Source organism: Halyomorpha halys, unplaced genomic scaffold (genome assembly GCF_000696795.3).
Source record: "Halyomorpha halys isolate HHAL.00 unplaced genomic scaffold, Hhal_1.1 Scaffold649.1, whole genome shotgun sequence".
NCBI classification, from domain to species: Eukaryota; Metazoa; Arthropoda; class Insecta; order Hemiptera; family Pentatomidae; genus Halyomorpha; species Halyomorpha halys.
Window position 1 is genome coordinate 101245 of NW_027105546.1, and position 17061 is coordinate 118305.

A 17061-nucleotide genomic window follows, 5' to 3' on the forward strand; every position below is an offset into this window, starting at 1 on the left:
TCAGGAAAATAATCATCAATCTAATTGACCCTATTTGATTAAAAGCACTTCTTTATACAATAAATGTTTTAAATTAACCATAACATACATAAAAGAGCTAAAAAGGCTTCGTCCAGATGTCTTTATACTGTATGAAACATAAATTCAAAAGAGAAAATCCTGATTTTATTTTTTTTAATAACTTCAAAAAGTTAAGTCGTTTTAGATTTGACAAACGTCTATATAAACATATATACACTAATAAATAGGAAAGCCATCACCTTTTTTTTTTTTAATACCCTGCCTCCAAACATGAAAAAAATCATATGGATTTAAAAACTAGTTCATCATTTATATAATAAATTATTTTTCCATCAATACTAATCTCAGGAGAAGTAAGCTAATAAAGTCATCAAAAGAAAATGTGTAAAAATTTCAAGAAAAATATTTAATATAAATTGAAATTTTCTGATATAAAGGTAATGGTATTTTAATAAAAAGTACAACCATACATAAAGTTATTATGAATAAGATAAAGAGAAGGGATATAATATCACAGAAAACTGTATCGAATAATTATAATATAATCAACTTTATTTAATACTCAAAACTATTACCTCATGTTGTTGGCTTCAATTAGTAATCCTTATTCGCAAGAGCATGCTCTCTGTATATAGCTGATTCACAATTTAAATCTAGTCTTAATCATAATTACTAAGTGATAGGCACCATAGCAAGCAGTAATCCAATCTGGGAAATCGTGATTAAATAATTAATTAAATAGATAAAGCACAAGTTTAAGATAATGAACTAAATTTGACACAATTTCTAGTTTTCATTACAGAAACATCGAACAATCAATCCTCAAATATTAATATTATAAATAATTAGAATTCTTCACTCTTGTTTGGAAAAATAAATATTAAAAAAATGGACACAAAAGCAAATTTTCCAAAAACTTCTGCTAAGCTTATAATAGAATTGAAGACAAGGTCATAAGTAACCTAAGAATATGTTACCAAATCATTGCACATAAGTTATCTAATTATTCTGAATTAGTTGGCACTGAAACAATCATTGAGAATAACAATGATTAAAGACCTGTAGCAAGGGACAGGAGGATAAAAAAAATACTAAACACAAACACTACTAGAGGTAAAAAGCATGTAGTATTGAAAAAAATTACTTTTGGCAATAACAAATGAAACTAATTATCAATTGCGAAGGATAAAAAAATATGTAACTTGAAGTAAATTCAAAATATGCATACAATTTTTCCAAATCAATTAAATATGAATTATCTTAAGAATGATTGCTCGAATAAACAAATAATAATAAAGAACAAATTTTATTAATATGAAATCAAGGAAAAGAATGTCACATACAAGGACCACTACCCTATCAAATGTTTTGATAAAATGACTAAAAACTGTAATGTAAACAAATTTTCAATCCAACTTTCTTTTTGACTTAATGGCTATTTGCAAATCAAATAAAATAAAAATACCAATAAAACACAGTATCATTAATCATTTATAATGTAGCACCATCTAAAATTTTGTAAATAAACATAGGCAGTGGTAAAGTTCTGAGCAACTTAGATGGTAAAATCACTATTTAAAAACACCCTTCCAAGAAACTTAACATACCCAACTGTAATATCCTGTCAGATTTCATTATCAAAGTACACACAAGTAAATGTTATTAAACTTAATTGCTTACTCTTTCTAACCTGGACGATTGCAATCAGGCTGAGAACTTACATCAACTAAATATGCCGACACGCATGTATGTATAAATAAGTAGAAAACTGGTTCCTTCGACTGACACTGATTATGGTGAAGAACACAAAACGCACTTAAAAAAAAGGTAAATTCATAATCTACTTTCAACGAGCTGCCTGATTGACTGGCATGATAACCGGTATACTCATGTTATCTCATTCACAGATGATAGCCTATGCGAAGGTCATTTTTGGTAATGTTTTCTTAATTTCATATCCCACAGCCATTTAAAATTGTCAAGAAGGTAATCCTAAAACTAATGGAGGCACCTAACAATTGGGATAACTCCATACATAGTGAACCACAAAACCTTTTCGCTATAAGGAACTTCAACTTAGAGTCGATAGATAAAGTTAGGTAGTTTTTAACATTTCCAGAATTTTACCAGAAAAGTGAGATCATAGTTTAATTTTATGTTCTCTTTCTATTACTTCTAATTACTAATTAAAATTTTAGTAACATTAAAATTTAGTATTATCTATACTAAGAAACACGCGTGCGTTGTACTATGCTGGTGATATCACCTATCACAAATTTAGTCATTCCGTAGTGTCTTATCTATTTCCATATTTTTATGCATCTACAGATGAATTTTACTTTTTCGATGTGGAACATTGTAGTTACAACAAGAGTTTCAACTTTAAAATAAGATATGTTTCTAAATAAAATATGCTTTCATCTTCATATAAACCATTATCTGCTCTGGATATTTAAGACCTTTTCTTCCTGTTTACGACCTTTGCAAGATGCATCAGTTTTTTATTTTATTTGATTAGGTATCAAAAACCTCATTTAGATGGTAGATGGTACCGCTTTTTGCTCAATACGTTGAAAAAAAAATCTTGCTCAAGATTCCAAGTTACTTTAGCTGAATGTCGTGCAGAATGGAAAACGATAGTTTATATTCAAGATGTGCTAAAAAATATTCATATAGTTACATAATATTTAGGCTAAAATGGTGAGATCATCTCCATATTGTTATTTCTGAGAACTTCATTGTTTGTTTCTTTTGTGTCTAACAATATTTGCGCAATCGTCATAATATGTTAAAAACTAATTAAAATTTTCTCAAAAAAAATATAGATTAAAAGGGTTCTGTTTTTCTCTGATAATTTTATGAAATTATCATAATTTATTAGAAGATCGTTGATTGACCGTGTGTAATGTATAAATGGAAGATGGTCCGGGTGTGGTCAAAATAACTCAAATATTAATGAAAATATATATTGTGAACCAACGTTTCATCCTATTTTGCAAGACCTCATCAAGGCTTTCGAATGAAAGAAAGCCAAAGAATCGAAGTTTCCTTATTTAATTGTTTCTTAAGGTGTCTAAAAATTTAACCAATGAAGGTCAGCGTTCGGGATCTCATCCACATCAAAGTTCGTACACTCTAAGTTAATCTTGGTCAACGAGTGCCAACCGACCGCACTGTTGGTCGACATTCGGTTAATGTATCTTGAAGGCAAATCAGATCCAATGAACATTTTTGTCTTGCTCGAGACTTATATTTCTGCCAATAACATCAACGGGGCCACCTTCCCTAGGAAGGTCGAATTCCTTGACACAAACCTCTCGTCTTTAAAGACAAACTGTCCTAACGAACCACCACTGTGTGTATCAATAAACCATTGCCAGTGCGTTGGCATTTGTCCTGTTATTCGCATAAAAACAATATATAATAGTTGTTTTTGGTCCAATGTGTACGTGACTTTAAAACAAGAAGTAATATAGTATATTATATTAATATAATCGACTATAAAACTGGCTCATTGATATTTTCGATGTTAACTTCTTTTCACAAACGCTTTTAGCAATCAGCAGTATGTTTTCAGAACCAGAATTTTTTTTAAGACATATTGCATTTTATCATGATTCTATTTTCTATTTATCCTGAAACGTCACCATTTTGCCAATTCTTTCATTAATAAGTTCTATTTTACTGCAATCGTTCTTTGGAAATATATTTTTTTAATATCCATGCTTTGCTCCATATTTAAGAAAATTTATATTGTGTTATTGTTTTTGAATATTCGCCTATCTAACTAGAGTAAGCAAGCAATTTAAATTTTAAATTCTCATTACCGCACATCAATTATTTTCATTATGACCGCAATATCATTATTTGTTAATTAGCCGTCGACCTTAGATGGAATTCCGAGTGTTTCCGAAAGCATACGGATGCTACCAATACCTACCCGTTTTTTAATGTCCGTGTTTTACTTCTTATTAAGGACAATTTTTTTTTTTTTTTTTGGTTTTTGAATATCCACCTGTCTAACTAGATTAAGAAAGCTCTTAAATTTTAAATTCTCACTACCGCACATCAATTATTCTTATTTTCATCACAGTATCATTGTTAGTTAATCAGGCGTCGACTTCAGATGGAATGCCGAGTGGTTCCGAAAGACTACCTGTTGGTCCCTTTTTAAGGAAAATTCATCCTCAAATTCAAACTTTTTGTTATGATTTTTCATTATTTAGTTTGAACCAACATAATTTGATACAAGAATCCACTCTAGATTCTCATAATCCTCTATAAACATAATTTGCCTTCATCATATCTATGTTTTAATTATTTTTGTAACGGCTCAAATGGCTCTACTGGTGCGATCTGTTGGCAAACTTTAGGCAAGAAGGGTAATAGTCACCAGCATACTAGCGCTCATAAAAAAAAAAGCCGAAACCTTTCGATTCATAGAGTTATATAACACAATTAATTTATAATGTGCTGTACTATCATAAATAATAGTAATATTAGATCCCTCTGGACATCAATATGGATATACTAGGTGACAGCCAGTTTGAGTTAACAGCATGGAATCTTTCTGGGACTAAATTAAACATTCTCAACACATTCCAAATAGTTATTATTCTTAAATTACAATAATGCTTCTATTTATGCTTTTATCTCTATGACATACTGGTATATATGGTGAAAATAGTTATCCAGTGTAGTACAAAAAATGAGAAATTACACTTTGCTTATCAGGATAGAACTTGATATGCCAACTACCTAAGTAGTATTGATAGATTTCATTGGCATCTTCAAGAAATATCAATTCCTGCACTATACTAAATTGATTACCATCATTACTGGGCTATATAAGTCATAGTTTCCATGCTGAACTGAAGCCCCTTCTATCTTTTTCCATTACCTCCTCCTTGTAGGGTTCTGAAATCAGATATCTCAATTTTAATTTCCCGACTCTTCATGTACTGTGGAAGGTCTCTTTGAAGTAATTCCTTGATATTTTCACTTATCTACTCTTGTCCATTCCTTTTAAATCAATCTTTTTTTATCATATATTTCATATACCCTCAGGTCATTCATCACCTCCATGAACTATAAAATATATGTACAACTTTGCACTATAAATGAAGCACATTTTTTCTACAATTTTCAAGTTTTTCTTCTCAGAAATCTTTTTAAAAAATCATTACTCTCATCAAAATAACTAAACCAAATTTGGTGAACAATCAATGTTTAAATACAAATTTGGAATAGTGTTTAATATGACTCCTAGGAATGAAAATACCTATTTTAAAATAAGTTAGAATTATAAAGTCCAATGTTACTTAATAGAACTGCTTATTAAATAAGATTTCCTGTATTTATCAAACTTCACTAATTTCTTTTTAGCGGTTTTCTTTTTATGACAGATTTCAGATAACCTCTACCATGTTCATTAGTTATTGATTATGTCTATATTTTCGGCATTATAATGATTTACAAAAATATTGTTTACAAAATAAATACCATAAATGTTTTGATGTAATAGGTTTTACTTAAGTTGTATATTGATAGAGAGATGAAATAAATAGCAACTTGTTCCTTGTACCCAAAGAGTGGGTAAGGCTCTTGATTCTCTGGCCTTTCTTAGTACAAAATTCATATGCTATTTTAGGGGATTGATTATAGGGTTAGAAGAAAACCCTTATTAAGAATCCTATCTCTATAAAATGGATACCTGGTCTTTCATTAGTTTCGGGTAAAAACCATTGGCAGTTGAGCCTGAATACTGACTACTTTATCACCTTGTGACACCATTGGTCAAGAGCCAGTTTTTTTTTTTTTTTTATTTTTTTTTTATTTTCATGTGGCCTAGTATCTGTTGTGCAATGTTGATCAGATATTCTCTCAATATTAATTTTTTTTTAAATGCATCCTCAAAAATCTTCATTATTCAACTTACCTCTTGATTCTGAGAAAATAAATGCTTTGCTTTGTTTATAAGTTACTTAATCACATTTTAGCACTAAAAAACTGATTGTGAAAATTAACAAGCATAATTTTATTTTATTTTTCCCTGAGCTAGTGAACAAAAGGATGTTCCATAAAATACATATTCCTTTGAACCCATCTACACTTTCTCCTCTTTAGATGAAATGTTAGATTGTTTATCTTTAAATCCCTTAACTTTCCTTAACTAACATGCTCCTCTCAAAGCCACTACATTCTGATGACCCCCTGCTCCCTGGATCACCCCAGAAGTAAGAGACGTAATGAAAAGTAGAGACATAGCCAGAAGGTTGCACCCCAATTCTTGAAGACTATTCTTCCTTTGAAGATCCTTCAAAACCAATTCTAGTGTTCCATTCATGCTGACAGTTGCCAATACACAATACTTTCATTCTTCTATATCTCAAGCTCTTGATCTTAGATTGAAGTGTAAGATTGTCTGAAAACTCTCTGTTATAAATTCCCAATGCATCAATTTTTCATGTTTTTTCTGATGAACTAAACTCTTATTTCACCAATCCTATTTCACTTACTCCTTTAAACATTTCCCAACATTCATCAATTCACGGGCACGAGCTCCGTATGATCTCGAGAATTTTCATTTTCAACATGTTACTCCTGATGATCTGCTCTCTTTTGTATTAGAACCAAAGACAATAGCTTAGATTTTATTCCAGTAAAACTCAATAACTCTGTCTTTTTGTCATTTTTTAAATCCTTTTAAATACATATAATTTCTCTCTCCAAACTTTCAGCTTGGAAAAATGTAGTAATATGTCATTCTTTTCCTCTTCTCTAACCTCCTACTAATTTTTTCATCTCTTTTAATCTCAATTCTCCAAAAAAATGTAATATTTATGTAGGACCATTTTGATAATTAAAAATATAACTACTTAATATATCAAAGCTATATATATAAGCTATGGAATTATTGATGTTCATTCTTTTTGTTATTAGGGAACTTCGTCTCAGAATAAAGATTATATAAAAAATAAATTAAATTAAAAATAAAAGGTTTAAGTTGGTGGACTATTTGAGAGCACAATGGAAAACATTTTTCCTTCTCTATTAACCCTAATAATAGAACTCGAGAGTTCTAAAATGGCAATTCATTTTAGATTAATTTACTTAGTCCTAGGACTGCGTAGAGTAAATGTTTTGTAAATGTGTAAATTCTTTTATGGAAAAATGACAACTTATTATTGATGAATTATAAGCTTAATTAATAAACATAAAGAGTATGTTCGTTTTAAATGAGAAGCAGTGCGCCCTCTGCGCTCTTGGACAATCTGGATATTTCAAATACCCTTAGAGATGATGATAAAATAACAAAATTAATATTTCACTTTCTAAAATCAAAAGGTATACTAACACAAATATAACATTGAACAGACAAAAAATATAAATACATTAAATTTAATTAAAAAATAAATAAAATATAACAATTGTAAGCAAAATCAAATAAGAAATAAATGGCATTGATGACCAGAGATGTTTTAAGCTATTTAACAAAAACAAACAGGGAGGGGGATGGTTTGAACAAATTTTTAGAATTTCGGTACAATACTTACTTTTTTTTATATAAAAACACTGTTATTATCAAAGAAAAATTATACTTCAATTTTATTGCTTGATAAATTGCAACATTTTAAAAATTGGGGGATTTCCCATGGTTAATTTTGCACCCTTTGTACCTGCGCTCTTGGTGAGGGCACATTTCACCACAACTTAGTTATGGTCCTGGCTATGGTTGCCTGTCAATAGCTATACTGCTAAGTTAGCAATGGACAAATAGAATATCAATTAGAGATACAATATCTCTTGAATTTATTCCTCTCTCCTATACTCAGCTTTGGGGGGTTGACTGTAAAATATATGCCATAAGAGGACCAAGAGGTGGAAGCACATTGTATTATTTCAATCACAAAATTCCAGACTCAACCTTGTTAGGATAAACATATATTAAAGATGATAACATTATAAAAATAATTTTTTAGCTAAATGATATGTAGATCTTTTTATTTTATGCTGGACATAATGACAAGTTATGTTGTGGGTAGAAAAGACATAATGTAAAAGGAGAAAAAAGTTGGAGATGAGCTAGTTCAAGCTTAAAATATCTATTGTAATGAAGAATTTAAGAAGTAAAAAAAGGTTTTACTTTGCAAAATATTTAATAGAAAGTTGTTTTTTTAATACATCATATTAATTATTAATTATTTACACATTATTTTCTCGATGGAAGAACTCTTTCAAAAAGAAAACTGATACATTTTTTGTAAGGAAATATAAAATGCTAACAATCTATTCATTAAAAAGTGCCTTTTTACAGAATTAAAACAAAAATGCATGGGTTACACAGTAGTGTTTATGGATCAATTAAATATTGAAACATAAATCAAATGTGAAATTGTACTTGGAGATATGAGCTTTAAGTTAAACTTATCATCAACAATCATGTCTTCACAGGCAAACTTTTTGCCATCATATCAATAAAATTGAAGAACATATGGTATGTCCTTCTATATATAGACTTTTAAAATTTAATGGGGATGATTGCCAAAAGGATCTCTGAAATGCTATGGCCAGAATAATTAATAGCTGTTTGGAAGATCACTGGATAGAGATATAGTTCCCTCGCATTGTAGTATCCATGGAAATCAAGTTGCATATAGAGTAGCAAATCTCACAAGAGAGAAAGGGAACAAGACCACAATGATTGTTTTAACCATTTCTGTAGATGGAGAGGTCAATGCAAAACAGTCCTATGAGAACAATGATGAAGAATGTGGAACCAATCACTAAGCAAGCAGCAAGAAATAAGACAAAGTATCCTTCCATGGTAAACTTCTTCCAGAGTATCTAGATCTGAAGAAGTAATCCTTGCAAGAATGAGAATGAGAATGCAGTCTTCACTTATGGATTCCTTATGAGGGGATTGAAACCACCATTTCATAAAACATCAACAATCACTAACTCTAAAACAAACTGAAACAAGACAAAAAATTTATTCTGACACCATAACAAAACATAATATACCTTACACTACAGTCGAAGCATCTCAATAGAAGAAGAAAAAATTCAAATATTAATAAAATTATTAAAATAGTAAAAATATTTTGATAAAAAAAAAAGTTTAAATCATTAATTGATATGACACTGATATCAGTTTCACTGCTCTGTCCATGACGATCATTGATAATAAACCGTATAACTTATTTTTATTGAATATTTATTCTCTACTTTTTTTTTGTTGTAAAAATAGGGCTTTTTGTTAATAAATCATGTAGCTCCTTACACCAATATAGTGCTTAGAAGTATTTGTATTTATAGAACCACATAAAAGTTTGATAATTATTTATAATGTGAAATAGTACTGATATATAAGCATTTTCCTATAAAATTTGGGCTTTATTTTTGTGAATTAAAATTTTTTATAGTATGTAACAGACTTTGAAGTCTGATATAAGTAAATAATTCGAAATGATAAATTATATAATATACAAATCATTATAATAGTTTGAAAAATTCATGAACCTGTTGAAAAATAATTATCATCAACATAAATTTAATTAGTGTTAAAACTTTAAGAGGTTGCAGAACCTCCTGTCAGCATTTCTGTGTAGTGGATTCCTTTTTCTCTCTTAGTAAGAATTCCTCAGTTCCTTCGTTATAAATGCCTCCATATATCAAATGTTCCTCAGGATATTGAGAATTGGTTGAATAAAACATACATTTCATCATAATTTTCAGTCTTTTCCAAAGATGTATATAAATTAACACATGTTTAGTTCATCTAGCTCAATCTCCTACAATCATATAATGATTTTCCAATATACACACAGGTATCATATATGTAGGTATTATTCTGATGTAGTTTAGATGTTTATCTGGTTAAATGACTAACATGGCATAGCCACATAAGCGGGGAAAAAAGCTCTCATTCAGATACAGACTTCTTTCTTGGTTAGTTGACAAAAGTTCAAAAGTTCAAAAATAGTACTAACAAATAAATTAGTAAATTACAAAGTACTCAGAAAAACGCTTTAGTCATATTATATCGAGTTATGGAAAACAACAAAAACTAAAAAATTTCTGTCCTTTCAATGCACAACTGAGAAAAATTAAATATATCATCTTTTAAATTTGTAATGACGTTACACACTAACCTTGAAATTTCCTTTGTCTTAACAGCTGTCACTTATTGTTTCAATAATTTTCATGGCAGACTGACTCTAAATTCCAATTCACTGAGTCAAGTACTATCCACTGCCACAAGCTCATATAATCCATCCAGACGACTTGAGCCATTGACCAAGAGACTTAATGTATCCACGCTCCTTAATTCATTATTATTTCAGTTTTCCTTATTTATTTATCTTTATATTTGTTTTTCATACTTATTTTTTCTCTCTCGTTTATCTTTGTCATGCAATTTTCATTTCTTTTATTAGCCAATAATATTTACGAAATGATTGAGCAGATGGGAAATTTTATTTGGTAAAAAATATATTTCATTCTTATTAATTAATAAATTTTGTTGGAAAGTATTTATAGTGAATTAGATTATATTTAATTATGTATATTATACATGTTTCCCTGTATTTGTAGGGATGTTTGAAATATATGTATGGAGCAAATTTGGAAAGCTAAATCACAAATTTTGATCTATGTTTGTGAGGTGATGAGTTATTGTCAACTAAAGCTAATAATCTATTATTTTCAAGTTTTTATCTAAAGAATATTTGTTAATTTTGTGGGACTTTTAATATAAATTAAAAAAACATTAAAAATATTTTTAAAATGATCATTACTACTTGACCTTATGTCAAGAAATTGAGATTTTAGGGATACATTGTTGGGTTTGAATAGAAAAGGAAATTATTTTTGGGAAATCCTGTCAAAACTTTTGTAAAAGTTGGAACTTTCAGGTTCTGTCTCACCCCTCTTTAATAATTTATTACCACTTTCTTAATTCAATATTATGTCAAATATAATATTAATACTAATACAATGTTTTATTATGTATCTAGTAACTTTATTTATTTTAATTATTTTTAGATTTGTGTCTCTTATTGTTAGTTTTTTTGTTTTGAATAATTTTTTTTTGTTCAGTAGCTGTAGTTGTACAATAATGATATAGTACATTCTCATTTGGATTTATAGTGAAATAAATAACTATAAATTAATGCACTTTGCAGTAAAACTGTATGATTTTTTTTAATTATCTTTTTACTCTTAAGGTACTCTTCCATTAGAACTATTCACGAGAATCAGGTATTATGAAACAGACTTTTGGTTTAAATATTTTCTAATAATAACTTTACTTCTGAGCAGACTCAGTGAACTACTTTAATCCTTAGAAAGGATTATTTAATAAAACTAACTAATGCTTTCCATAAAATTTTTCATTGGTACAAAGATTTTAGCCGTTAATCTTCCTTAGAACTGCTTGATCAAAATATTTTAGTGTTCAGGATTCAGTAGCATTCTAGGGTTGTTCACCACTGGTAATTATCTCAAACCCTGTTTGAAATTGAATTCATTAAATACTCCATATTTCTCTTCTTGTTGATCACCCTGTTTCACTACACTTCTTTCCAAATACACAATCCTTTTTTTTTTTGTTTTAGTTAAAACTTTAAATTTAATCATCTAAAATTTATTTATTCTCTATCTTTTTGAGAGTTCTTGTATGTTGTGGTTTTATTCGGTGAAATGGGCAAAGAAAAAGTAAGCCCCCACCTCAAATTTGAGTTTTTACATTTTAAGATACCAAACAATGTAATAAAAAAATCAAAATCTGCTCTCCAGGGTTTTTTTTCTGAGAATACTGTATCAATCGTTTTTTTAGATTTCCCATGTTGAGTTTAAAAAAAATGAAATTTGGCATATGGTAATGTTGAGTTTCTAGGTCCAGGTTACCTTTTTTTGGCTTGGTTTAATGATTTTGTCACATTTTTTATTGCTTTATATTTACTGATATAATAAATAATTAGTTTAAATAATAAATCTGTTTTGGTGTTTAATTTCTGCTTTTAATGTTATTTATTAATTACACTGTATGAAAAAAGAAAAAGAAAATAACTCCATATTAATAAAATGGAATTTCTCTTAGAATAATGAGGTGATGCATTAATTTTTATCTGGAGCATAATTTGGTATGACTGGATTCTTCTTTAACATTCATTCAGGGAAAAATATTGTGATATGATGTTCTTTAGGGTTATCAATGAAACAAATCAAGAGATCACTAACCCAACGACATTTCTGGAGCTAAGAACTGGTTTTCAAGGCAAAGCAGTTGACATATACGATTTTGTAGTTCAATTTCAGCAGGTCGCCTTCTTCTTTTGAGCAAAATCAAATATTGTAAGGTTGATTTTCATTGTTTGCACAATAGTACTAACTTTATTTGGTTAGTATCCTTAGTTTACTCCTAATTTTAAATTCAATTAACATTAATATTTAATTTTATTTCATTTTTAGTTATAAATTAAGCAATATTATCAGCCCTGGGCCTCAAAAATAAATATGTCATGAGCCCCAAATGATCTAAGTAAACTATTGTTCTGAAATTCAATATGTGAGGAAAAATAATATGTTGTTAGTAATAGAAAAAGTCACTAATTTTTAAATTAATAGATTTTTAAAAAAATAGATCAAGGAATAATAGATCAAAAAATAGAGCACTAGCGCTCTGGATATAACGTAAAGCCATTTTACCCGAAATAAAAAAGTGAAAAATACCCGAAAATCGGTAGTACCATTATTTTTGAACTTCAAAATTTTACAGATAGCCCTCCGAGAGGCGGAAATCACTACTTTAGAAAATCCGCTCATTGTCCTTGACATTGTTTATTGCATTTTTGATTATTAAAAGTACGTATATATTGAATGTTTATTGGTACAATAAGTTCTTAGGCGAAGATATAATGAAAATTTAATCTTTCTGTGACAGTGATTCATTCATTGTGTTTTCTATTTTGGACCGAGGTTTTTAATCGTTGAAATTTTAAGCGGATTATTTTTTCTTCATGTTGTGTATTTCAGCACAAATGTTCAGGAATAAAGCATTTATTGGCTTAGTGCTAAAATTGATCTGTAATTTTGATTTTCATATAGTCTTATCGGAAATTCTCGTATTGTATATTATTTTGAATGCGTTACGTTTTTTCTGTATCACACAGTGAATTGATGAAAAAAGGTTTCAAATACAGAAATTCATAGAACCAAGGTCTGGAAGGTTTTAAGAACCTTGAAAAGTTTTGGTATATAATAACGATATACATGCAATTGAAGCTTGCTTGAAAATACCTCATGCAATACGAGGTATTGTGATACCCTTTAGTTGGAAATGGAACACTTTGCTTGCTAGTGTTAGTGTAAGGTGTACTTTCTACACTTTATACTACTTTATACTTTTTCTATGTACTTCCTTTCGTGTTTGTCATAAACTTACGCTTCACTTCCTCAATCATTGTCTTTGGTATTGTCAAACATGTCTGTATCTTTTACTGGCACAACAGGCGCATGAAGCTGCCCTTGGCCTGCTCAACGGCTGCCAACCATCTTTCTTTATCTTCTGTAAGGTTAACAGGGATCCTCAGTTGTCGCAAATCCCGCCTCACAGCATCCCTCCATCGGCCCTTCGGCCTACTACTTTGCCGCACACCATCCAGAACGTAACTGTACAGTTTATGAGCCACTCTTTCCTCGCTCATCCTCATAACATGGCCAAGCCATTTAAGCCTCTGTATACGTATGTACGAGGCACTCCTACATAACTCCTACATTCCTCATAGAGCCCAAAAAGTTCACCATTTTTCCTTTTTCGCCAATTCCCATTCTTGCATACGGGCCCAAAGATTCTCCTCAGAATTTCTCTTTCAAATCTGTCAAGCAGGTTAATGCTTTTATTGGTCAGAGTCCAAGTTTCTCCAGCGTATGTGACGACTGGCCTTATCAGCGTTTTGTACAGGGTGAACTTGGTGGTACGGCTAACAAGTTTGATTTTGATTAACCTTACAATGGAGAAATATGCTCTATTTCCAGCAGCAATTCTGCTTTTAACTTCTTCTTCTTCATCCTGGTTCTCATTGATAGAGCCAAGGTAAGAAAAACTTCTTACCACTTCGAAATTATTGGAGCCCATTACAAGGCGACTATGCCTCTGGTCAAGAGGCTTCTTACCCAACAGCATAATCTTGGTTTTTCCCCATTAATATACAGGCCCATCCTTTTTTGCTTCGACATCCATTGCTTCGAAAGCAGTGTTAATGCTCTGCAGGATCTACCGATGATGACGACGTCGTCTGCATTGGCCAGAACTTGGGTCATCTTTGTGAAACACGTCTGTATCAATCAATAATCGTAGGAGTGCAACATAATTTTCACAGCATATAAAAATTTATCTGGATTTCAATTATTCAATACGAAAGGATATTTTAGATGGAACACAGATTTTTAGTTGAAACCTAAGGGCTTTGCCAGTACTTCAATGGCAAACTGGTTTGAGGCCGGACATCTATGTCGGTTAAATATTCGCCGATATGTCATGTTGGAAACCAGTTCAGCTCAAATTTCAGTTCGTTTATTCCCAGCCATTGTAAAATGACTCATTGGTTTTTCTTATAATAATAAGATTTCACATTCGTATAAGTAAAAAAAAGTTCTAAGCACTTATGAATTCAAGATCATTTACCCACTGCATTATTTTTATTCATTTTCCACTCATTTCTGTGTTAGGTACCCAGTTTTTCACATTATGAAGAGTAATTTTTCATACCATATTGTGTTGCAGTATGTTCCGCATGTTTAAGAGCACTTATTTTGAGCATTTTTGGCTTTTTTCACTCGATTGCATGTGATACACACAATTCACAGAACGTTTTCTTTCTGTATCTAACTAACGTAAATCGTCAGGTGGATCTGTCCGAGCTACAATTATTAGCTTATATTTTGATTCAAATTATATGTTAATTTATAATAATATTCAATTGGCTTATGATAGGTTTCCCTGGAATGTTTTAGGGATCTTCTGAAACTTTGCTAATTTATGTTTTGGGGATGCTGATTACAAATTTTAAGTTTGCGGGCTCCTATTTTTTTCGAGAAATAAAAAAATCAAGAAAAATCAAAAAAAAAAAATTCCGCATTTTTTCCTCTTAGTGAAAACTGGAAAAACCTTGGACTTGTAACATCCCCCCCCCCCTCCCCAACCCATGTATACAATGATGAATCAGAATATTTCTTGATAGAGCATGATCTATCAAAGAAATTTACCAATTCCTTGCGTTCATTCCCGTAACTACTTTGAAAATAATGGTGGAAAACTTTTAAATGCAGTCAGAAGCTTACAAAAATAAAATAATCTCCTGATATATCTGCTGACTTATTAACAAACTAATTATTCACATTTCTGTTATGCTTATTTTTATGAAAACTTTAATATTAATATTGCTGTAATTGTTAGTAAGAATAAAGTATTGAATTTGTGGGAGTGGAGCTTTAGTGTAGGTATTTTCGTCTCACATTGATTTACACCAACATATCTTATTCTACGAATAAATATGAAAATTTTAAAACAAGTTCTTTCCGAGAAAGCTAAAATTTTAAATTAAGTTTTGAGACATTTTAACTTATATACTGTTGCCTATCATATGGAAAGAAAGGGAATTTACTGAAAAATCACACCCATCATATATCTCTAGGTATATTAGGGAAGCGTTTGTAGCCATTCCAAAACTTGTCATTGTCTGTTTTTAAGTACATTTACAGGGACTTGAAAAGATCTAACATTTTTCCAGGTATCTATACCTAATAGGCATCTATACTTATATAACATCTCTGCAAAATCTAAGATGACAAAATTCAAAAACGTGTTCAATACACGTGGCATGACACATAAACAATTTGCTATTTTTAAATAAATAAATATATGAGCCTTAACCATCGATTAATCAATTATTAAGAATATTTTATTATGAAAAAATAAGTGTATGGATATTTATTTCTCTACTGTTTACCGACATATTGCTTGATCAAAGGCTGCGAAGGACTATATGATTTCATTACTGAATAACTTTAGGTTACTGAAACAATAAACACGAAAACGATAATTCGTTTTTAGATTCTAAAAAAAATAAATAAATAAGGAATATGTGACCGCCAAAATCACAAAAATTGTCTTAAGGTATTTAGTTATTTTAATTAATCAAACTTAATTATATATTTCGGAAAAGAAAATCTTAAATCGAAAGGATAATTAAACTATTAATACTGTATTGGGCTTACTATGAACAGTGGTGTAGGGAAAGGAGGAGGTCCGGGAGGAGGGGTCCTAACCCTCCTCGAAATTATAACATTTTTTAATTTTATTACATTATATTTCATAAAAACATATGATGGGATTGAAAATAATATGTCATTTATTTCACAGCAATCATTTGTTGCATAACGAACGAATATGGTATAATAAAATCGGATTTCTCTTAATCCTTAACTCTTCCCCCTTTGTCTCCCTCAAAAAATCCTGTTTAAACATAAGTAGGGAATGACTCTGAGGTACGTTATTAGAATGCATGTTTAAAACATCAACATTAATGAAATTTCATAAAAAAAAAAAAAAAAAGGTTATAAATAAATATGTTTAAAAAAGTTGAAGAGCCTCTTACCTTAAAATAAAATAAAACCCGGAGTAGACACTTAAAAAAACTCTTGGTTGGCACAGAATCGACAAGCGGTTGATATTAAATTGTTTAAGCTTTGTTTGGAGGCTGTAGAGGTCGCACAACTATCGTTGAAGATAATAATATTCACTAATCAATTTGCAATTATCTATTACGTCACATAATAGATTTAAAATGAAAGCGAATCTAGGAGTCAAACAAATTTTTATATTTAATCTTTTCCGTAGAAAATTTCATTTAATTGGGTCATCTCATATGAAATGTCAGTTTTGACAGGAAAGATAATTTATTGAAACAACTTTATGAAATCAAAACTATTTTATTCAAAATATTTATCCTCATTAGAAAATATACTAATATAAAA

General features: G+C 29.9%; 1 protein-coding gene across 7 annotated transcripts in view; it reads right to left on the reverse strand.

The window, feature by feature from the left end:
• Positions 1-16803, reverse strand: part of LOC106685019 (acyl-CoA:lysophosphatidylglycerol acyltransferase 1) — a 31680-nt gene extending 14877 nt beyond the window's left edge. The window contains exons 1-2 of one of the 7 annotated variants that reach the window (XM_014427474.2): positions 16683-16803; positions 597-729 (exon numbers count right to left, since the gene is read on the reverse strand). In XM_014427474.2, coding sequence (XP_014282960.1) covers positions 597-601 — 5 coding nt within the window. In that variant the 5' untranslated portion in view covers positions 602-729; positions 16683-16803. Of the gene's footprint in view, positions 1-596; positions 730-1701; positions 2058-10175; positions 10297-16682 lie in introns of those variants that run through there. The other 6 variants (XM_067051862.1, XM_014427477.3, XM_014427472.3 and 3 more) reach the window with 6 other exon arrangements.
• Between the last annotated feature and the right edge of the window lie 258 nt (positions 16804-17061).